The sequence below is a fragment of the Epinephelus fuscoguttatus genome, linkage group LG9 (genome assembly GCF_011397635.1).
Source record: "Epinephelus fuscoguttatus linkage group LG9, E.fuscoguttatus.final_Chr_v1".
Lineage (NCBI taxonomy): Eukaryota > Metazoa > Chordata > Actinopteri > Perciformes > Serranidae > Epinephelus > Epinephelus fuscoguttatus.
This window is the reverse complement of record NC_064760.1, coordinates 25638552-25646356: the sequence shown is the minus strand read 5'-3', so window position 1 is coordinate 25646356 and position 7805 is coordinate 25638552. Positions and strand designations below refer to the sequence as shown.

The window sequence follows — 7805 nt, the reverse complement described above, 5'->3', positions numbered from 1 at the left end:
TAACACTGAATTTCAGAGACAAAATGCAAGTACAGATCAGTCAATCACTGTAGCATGAAAGCCTTTTACTTTGAACACCACAGTTTACTAATTGGCAGCCCTGCAGGGCTGATAAAGTTCAGAGAAGCCTCCTGCTGTGCTGTTTCACCCACATATCCATCAGTGACTCTTAATGGCCATTTCACCTTAAACATCCCCGTCACAGTGCTGCCAGTGTCATAAAATAATCATTTCAAATGATTAAAATATAAAGCTACAATGGTGCATTTTGTTGTGCAACACAAGGCTGTATTTTTCTCACTCTCCACAAGCTGCACATGTAATGCTGAGAAAAGTTAAATATGAAAAGAAAGAAAACAACACAATAAGCCCAAAGGCTCGCCTGAAGACACTTAAAATTTCAAAGAAATCTCAAATCCAACTGTCTAAACAAAGCTCTCTCTCTCTCTCTCTCTCTCTCTCTCTCTCTCTCTCTCTCTCTCACACACACACACACACACACACACACACACACACTCTCTCTCTCTCTCTCTCTCTCTCTCTCTCTCTCTCTCTCCTTTAAGTTTAGAGATGGGTTGGAGTGATGTCACCGCCTCCCTCCTGTGTGGGCATTCATTCCATCAGCAGTGTGTCTCCAAAGCGATGCTGCTCACCAAAACGCAAAAGCAGCATTACGCATGGCAACATGACAGAAGAGGAGCGACTTAACTCGTGGAGCGTTGGATTGTGAACTCTTGTGTCCTTTCCGTGATATTTTCAGAACCCCGTGTGACCATCGAGATGATTCGGTGAACCTCTAAGAAAGGGCTTTTCTGTTTGAGGAGATGTATTTATGCAGGTGCTGCGTCTTATGTGGGCTACACTCTGACCAGGAGCGTTACGCGCAACGTATCTCCGTACGTTAGTGGAAGGCAGCTCAGCGCACCCAGTTTTAGCTGTTTTGGAGAGCAAACGGGTGCAAAACAACGAACATGATACAAAAGGACAAACTGGAGCCAGAATGGATTTAACCCAGTTAAATCTGTTGGTGGAAAACGTTTCCAGTAATGAGAACACCACGGACGCACCGTTTGGCTTGCCACACACGGGGGCAGCTACTGCGCTCATCATCCTTGTGGTCACTGTGATCATCTCTGTGACCATAGTCGGTAACGTTTTAGTGATTGTAGCGGTGCTGACCAGCCGGGCTCTCCGTGCGCCCCAGAACCTTTTCCTGGTCTCTTTGGCATCAGCGGACATCCTGGTGGCCACATTGGTCATCCCCTTCTCCCTCGCCAATGAAGTCATGGGCTACTGGTACTTTGGAAGCACTTGGTGCGCTTTCTATTTGTCTTTGGACGTGTTGTTTTGCACCTCATCCATCGTGCACCTGTGCGCAATCAGCCTGGACCGCTACTGGTCAGTGACAAAGGCGGTCAGCTACAACCTGAAGCGGACACCTAAGCGCATCAAGTCCATGATCGCTGTAGTGTGGGTAATATCTGCTGTCATCTCCTTCCCTCCTCTTCTCATGACCAAACATGATGAACGGGAGTGTCTGCTGAACGATGAGACCTGGTACATCCTCTCCTCCTGCATTGTGTCCTTCTTCGCTCCAGGTCTCATCATGATTCTGGTTTACTGTAAAATTTATAAGGTGGCCAAGCAGCGCAGCTCCACCGTGTTCGTGGCCAAGAACGGCCTGGAGAGGCAGCCCTCTCAGTCCGAGACCTGTTTCGTGAGGAAGGACCGGTTCGAGACGGAGAGCCCCAGTAGCCAGAGCTCCGGCAGCCACCAGCAGAGGCAAGGGGAGCTGGATGACATCGATCTGGAGGAGAGCTGTTGTCCGTCGGATACTAAACCCCGCAATAATCGCTTCACCAAGCGGAGAAAGGTGGAGGGGTCAGACTGTTGCCCGCCTCAGAACTGCCGTCTCTCCTGGGCTTCAGCCCGGGCGTCACAGCTCTACCCGGAGCAGAAGAACCCAGCTGGGCGACAACATCTGGCCGCAGCCAACAAAACCAAAGTGGCCCAGATGAGGGAGAAACGTTTCACCTTCGTGCTGGCGGTGGTGATGGGGGTGTTTGTGCTTTGCTGGTTCCCCTTCTTCTTTACATACAGTCTTCATGCCATCTGCAGAGACAGCTGCTACATCCCTGGCGCACTCTTTAACCTCTTCTTTTGGATTGGCTACTGCAACAGTTCTGTGAACCCCATAATATACACTATTTTCAACAGGGATTTCAGGAAATCCTTCAAGAAAATCATATGCAGAACTTCTAAACGCACATGAACACAGAAAGGGATGCTGGGACAAATCTGTTTTGCCTGTCTCACTCCATGCTGGGAAGGTATTATATTAATAGAGCTCATTTTTCATGGCTGACTGTTTTCCCCTCCCCAGATTCATTCAAATGTAACTCCATCATATTGAGAAAAAAAGACCCAGTATTGTGTGCACATTTAAAAGTCTATGAATAAAATGTTAAGTTAAGCAAAACAAATGATATTTTTAATGCATCAGTGTTGCAAACTTGCAAGAAACATGGTCAGTTATTTAAGCACAAATTGTAATATGTAGGTCACTGTATAATGAATCCTGCAAACATGCACCTCTGAAGAAGAAATCTCTGCGTTGGATCAATCTCTAATGTTGCAGTGAGCAGCAGGAAAGAGCTACTTCAGGGTAAAACTGAAGTCATAAATGTAGCTGCTTCACAGTGGGTGTTTTCTGTAAAGATAAAAAGAAGATTAATCTCCCCATAGGATACAAGCACGGGGATAAGCAGGCAAACAAGTATTGCCTGTGAATGTGTGTCATGTAAAAAAAAAAGGAAATGAAATCTGATTTAATGTTGCATGCAGCGTTTGGCATTATTACAGGTAATTCAGACACGCACGTATATCTTTGCTCGCTGCAGTTAAAGCTCCAGCAAGACCTCTCAGTCATTTCTTATCAGTGAACCCCCAAACTTACATAAGAGTCTAATCTCACACCCCCACCACACCATCGCACTAGCTCACACCAGAACAATGGCCAAGCTGAGGCCTGCGTGTGCAAAATCTATGTGTGTTTCATTTCAACACCTCACAATACCTCAGTATTTTGTCAGTAAATATTTAAAGTGTGTGACATCACCATTCAAGGGAGATCAGATCTGGGTATTTTCATCCACCAAATATTCATTTCATTGTGTTGTAAAAATGTTTTTTTCTTTATTCTCTCACAAATAAAAATGATACTGGGAAGGTGAGAAAAAAAGAAAGTCCAGTAGATTTGACTGACTGTGACATTTCTGTACATGCCAGAGGAAGGCTAGCTCACACGTGACACAGACAAAATACAAAACAGTCTTCCTCCCTCTATCTTAAAAATAACATCTCTGGACTCAGATATTGCAGGATGAGCTGGACTTCCATCCAGCATTAAATCTCCTTGGTTCAATAAGAGAGCTTAATATCTACAAGCCGGGCCTATGGCTGTAATCCTCTGCTTTATAAAGCTGTTTTATCAGGAAAAAGTCCACTTCAGCTCGACTTTAACTTCCTAAAGATATGTAGGAATAATTTACAGAGGGGAGAAGTCTTTACACTTTATGGGAAATATATATATATATATATATATAGTCACAAACTTATTACAAGACATGAAAAGGAGATGCTGTGGTTAGTTTCAAGGATGCTGCACTGTTTCCCATACAGTCTGCAGTAAGTTGATGATGCATCTGGGATGTAAAGTGTGTGTGAAATGTTCAATATATGATGAAGTACATATGAGAAGTTCCTGGAGAAACTCTGGTGAGGAAGTAGAAGACTGACCAGCTCCTTATCAGCCTCTTGTCTGCATGGGGATGCTGGGGATAGATACACTATTTATATCCTCTGAGGAATGTCTTCAAAGCACTCCTACGGCTCGCTGGCGCCTTGCCAATGATAATCACCCGTTTGAGGTGTGTCATGGTTAAAAGGAAATTTTTAAAAAGTTTAATGAAGTGCTTTTTTTGTGAAGCGCGCCCATATTCACGAGGGTGTTGTTGAAATATCATCAAGGGAAATGAGAGTGAAGGTGGTTGAATATTTCCTTTTCCTCTTGACGTGCCGCGCGTTTTATTCATGAGGAGGATTCAGACAGTCTGAGAGAAGTGCGGCTGTCGAGAGGAAGGAAGCGTTATCTCAAAGGAACTCTTGAAACAAATGAAATGTCTGGGTTGAGTCACACTCGCAGGAGGTGGTAAAATTAGCTTTGTATCTCCTTGAATTACTGGGATTAGAGTGATGGTGATTGGGACATGTGTAACTTGAAGTTGTTGTGCACATGTTAAATGTAACTTGAATTCTCCAGATGGCGCGGCCATCTCTCGTCATACCTGTCGTAATTATCGAGGCGGAAATATTTCCATGTACACCGTCATGTTATTTTGTTCCTGATGGTATACATATTACTTTCCAACGAGACATGCAACTCCCTTGTTAAATCTCACTTCCCAATTCAATTATCTTTCTAATCAACTGCTCTGTTGCAGCAAGAATGAGCCACAATTCTTTTAATTAGCAGTTAGTGTTTTCTGTTACTTTCAGTCATGTGTGATCTCTCTAGGCATGTCTCCTCACACACTTCAGAGTCTAAAATGAGAGACCTACATGTGGAGTGGCGTGGCACATTATGTTATGTTCATTTTCATTCCTAGAAAAACTTTAATACAAGACAGACCCCTCAAAATTCCTCTCTATTCATAAGGTAAATGCTCTGCTAATTGCATTTTTATTCAAGACAAAAATCAGCGTTGTTTCTCCTCTGTTGATTTGCAGGCCTCTCCTGCCGAGCCTTTTATTTATCCCAGACTGTAAACAAAGTTGTTCAGGAAGAGACTCTGAGCTGCGGCGACCCTCAACCCCCCAAAAGGCTTAATGAGAGCAACAGACCAACTGGACAGAGTCAAAACATTTCCTGGTGTGGGATGCTGGAGGGAAAGCTTTATTCTGGCCCTTTTTAAACAGGAGGAAGAGTGAACAGTCAGAGATGGCTGCCAGGGCTGTTTTGGGTCAGAAGTGCAGGCAGGGCTATTTGCAGTCACAATGCTTGCAGGAGATGTGGTTATAAATGTTACAAGATGGGTGCAGCCTCTTAGGATGAGAGAGGGAGAACGACGAGGAGTTGCTCGTTGTCCTCTGCTATTACCTTGTTTGTCAGGCACAATGCGGCATCTGCAGGTAATTGTTTTTTTTTTCAATTGTCTCTAACAAGATAAGGGTTGGAGGCGAGCAAGGCCAAAACTGGCGTCAGTCCCAGGAAGAGAAGTGGAGCCGGTTTGTCATTAGTGTAAATCAGCTGGTGTCACGTCGAAGCGAGGGTGGAACTGAGCTCGGTGCCTCTCGGCTGTTCTAACATATAGCCCCGTTTAACACACACAGTCAGTGTATGACTGGAGGTGTCAAAGGAAATCAGTAAACTGCAGCACTAACTTAAAGATGACAGTCAGATTAGTGGCCTCAGTGTGTGTGTCTCTGCTGGCACACGTATGCAGGTGTGTATCCTCCATGCCTCTTGACAGCCAAAGCGGGTGGAGATCCTACTCAGCAGCAGAATCACCATGGCATCAGACATTTCTATTTTAAAACAATGTTTACTGTCAAACGAGGCATGGAAGCTGTGCTGCAGAAGTTGTCACAGACTGTGCAGGCTGTAATGCCAGAAATTTGCAGCTTTAGAGAAAAAAGTAAGGTGATATTGTACATTTTTCTTCAGCTCCAATGAAAAGAGAACCATGATTTGATCCTATGAATGCTGTTTATAATTCAAATGTTAATGTCTTTTGTATTCTAAATTGTGAGCTGCAGCCGCCTTGTTGTCCAAGACAAATTTCCTCTCAGAGGACAATAAAGTTATTCTGTTTCTGATTCTGATGAACAAGTATTGTCTTCACCATCATGCTGCTGTAAATGCTCACAGGCACACCAAATGTTATAAAAAAGCACACACAGTGTAGTCCTGTTTGAGTAAAATTTGCAAAAAACTACAGTGCTAAGCTGTTTTAGAAAATGTATTACCATTTTTAAGATACTAAAACTGTATTTGTGACCTGTTTTTTTTTTCATGCCTTCAGTAGGAACAAATGGTCTGGGGACAAGAGCCACGGACAGGTTGTGGAAGTCGGAAAGAATCGAGAGACAATCTAATGCTTTCTAGGTTTTAGTCTTTTTGTGGGATTTGTTGTCAAAAAATTAGGACATGGAATATTACCAGCCTCATCCTTTAAAACCAAAAACCATTAAGACTGTTAAAATAATGGATGTCGCTACCATGACGCTGACCACTGGTCCTGTTCTGAAGCCTATTCTGCCATCACCATCCTGGTTGGAGCCAGAAGTGACCATATTTGGGCAAGAGCCTGACTCTGAGGAGGAGTGAGGGGTGGATCTGACTGAGAAGTTGAGAACACTACTGACAGACAGCCTGTCACTGCCCTTAATTATGTGTAAATTCAAGCCTTAAGAGGGATTTATTCTTGTGCGTCAGCTCTATGCAGAGCCAATAATAGCCTACGCAAATGGCCTATGTGGTTGTGAGCACTTTATACTTGTGCGGAAGTGTGTCTGTGTCACTCTGCAGTTACACCTCCAAAACACTAGTCAGCGGTGGGGTTTCTGTGAAGTGCTGTAAACTTTAGATGATTCAAAACACACATTAAACATGGCTTAAGAGCGATAATTTCAAACACAAGTACACAAATCAGCTTCACTGTAACTCGCAGCATTCACAGACAAAGCATTTGTCTTTTGCTGGACGCATTTCCCCCACAAATACAACATGCTAATGTTTTTAGCACAAGCCTATGGCATTTTACATTGTATAGATTAGCCTAGCGGCTAGCGGACTTTTCCTCTACTCATATGAAGCCAGGGACAACAGCAACATTTAACAAAGGTAACGTTAGAAAGTTTGGTTCCATTACAACTCACAAGGTTCACAGACAAAACAAACACGTTTTCCAAACGAATATAACATGCTAACATTATTAGCACAAGCCTGTGGCATTTTACATTGTATAAATTAGCCTAGTGACCAGCAGAGATTTCCTCTATTCATATGAAGTCAGGATAAATCACACACAAGATTTAAAATGCTATTTTGTGGAGGCTTTACTGTCTTCACAATTTATTGTTTCTTATCTGTGAAATTAAAATAAATAAAAGCTTCGTTTTCACTGAGGGAAATGGTTTCAGCTTACAAAAATAGACAGGAGGTCTGCTTCGCTGCAAAGTGTTGTTACATTTCTGGGGAAATACAAATCAGGCTACGGGGTAGGATGTGGTGTAGGCTCTACATTGATGCAGAGCCTATGGTGAAGGTATGGCATTGATTCAATGCAGAAGTATAAATCCTGCTTTAATAAAATGCTAATGGTAACCCCTCATGACAGATGCAATAAAGGTGGATATAGCTACAGAAACCAAAACTGTTTTATACCAGGCTGTAAACATGTTTATTGCTGTTGTAAATTTGGGCATTTTAACACCGGGGGTCTGTGGGGATTATGTTGCTAGAGCCAGCCTCAAGTGGCTGTTTGAGGAACTGCAGTTTTTGGCACTTCTGTGTTGGCTTCATTTTAAAGCCGCGGAGGTTGCCACTTGTTTAAAACTCTTCAACAAACAAAGAAATCTGTATGAAAGCAGACCTACAAGCTGGGGTTGAACACACTGATTAAGCTTAGTGGCTGTAACACTTTCAAACAAAAGTATGTGTTCTCCTGTTTTGTTCTTGGGACTGAGAGAACCACTCTGGGATGTGATCAATGACTTGCAGTGTGTTGCAAACTTTCACTCCC

At 43.3% G+C, this 7805-nt stretch overlaps 1 protein-coding gene across 1 annotated transcript; it reads left to right on the top strand.

Moving 5' to 3' along the window:
* The first annotated feature begins 531 nt into the window (after positions 1 to 531).
* Positions 532 to 3446, top strand: adra2db (adrenergic, alpha-2D-, receptor b). Its single transcript, XM_049586617.1, has one exon. It carries the CDS (start codon positions 1001 to 1003, stop codon positions 2270 to 2272), a length of 1272 nt encoding a protein of 423 aa, XP_049442574.1. The 5' UTR covers positions 532 to 1000; the 3' UTR covers positions 2273 to 3446.
* The last annotated feature ends 4359 nt before the right edge of the window (positions 3447 to 7805 follow it).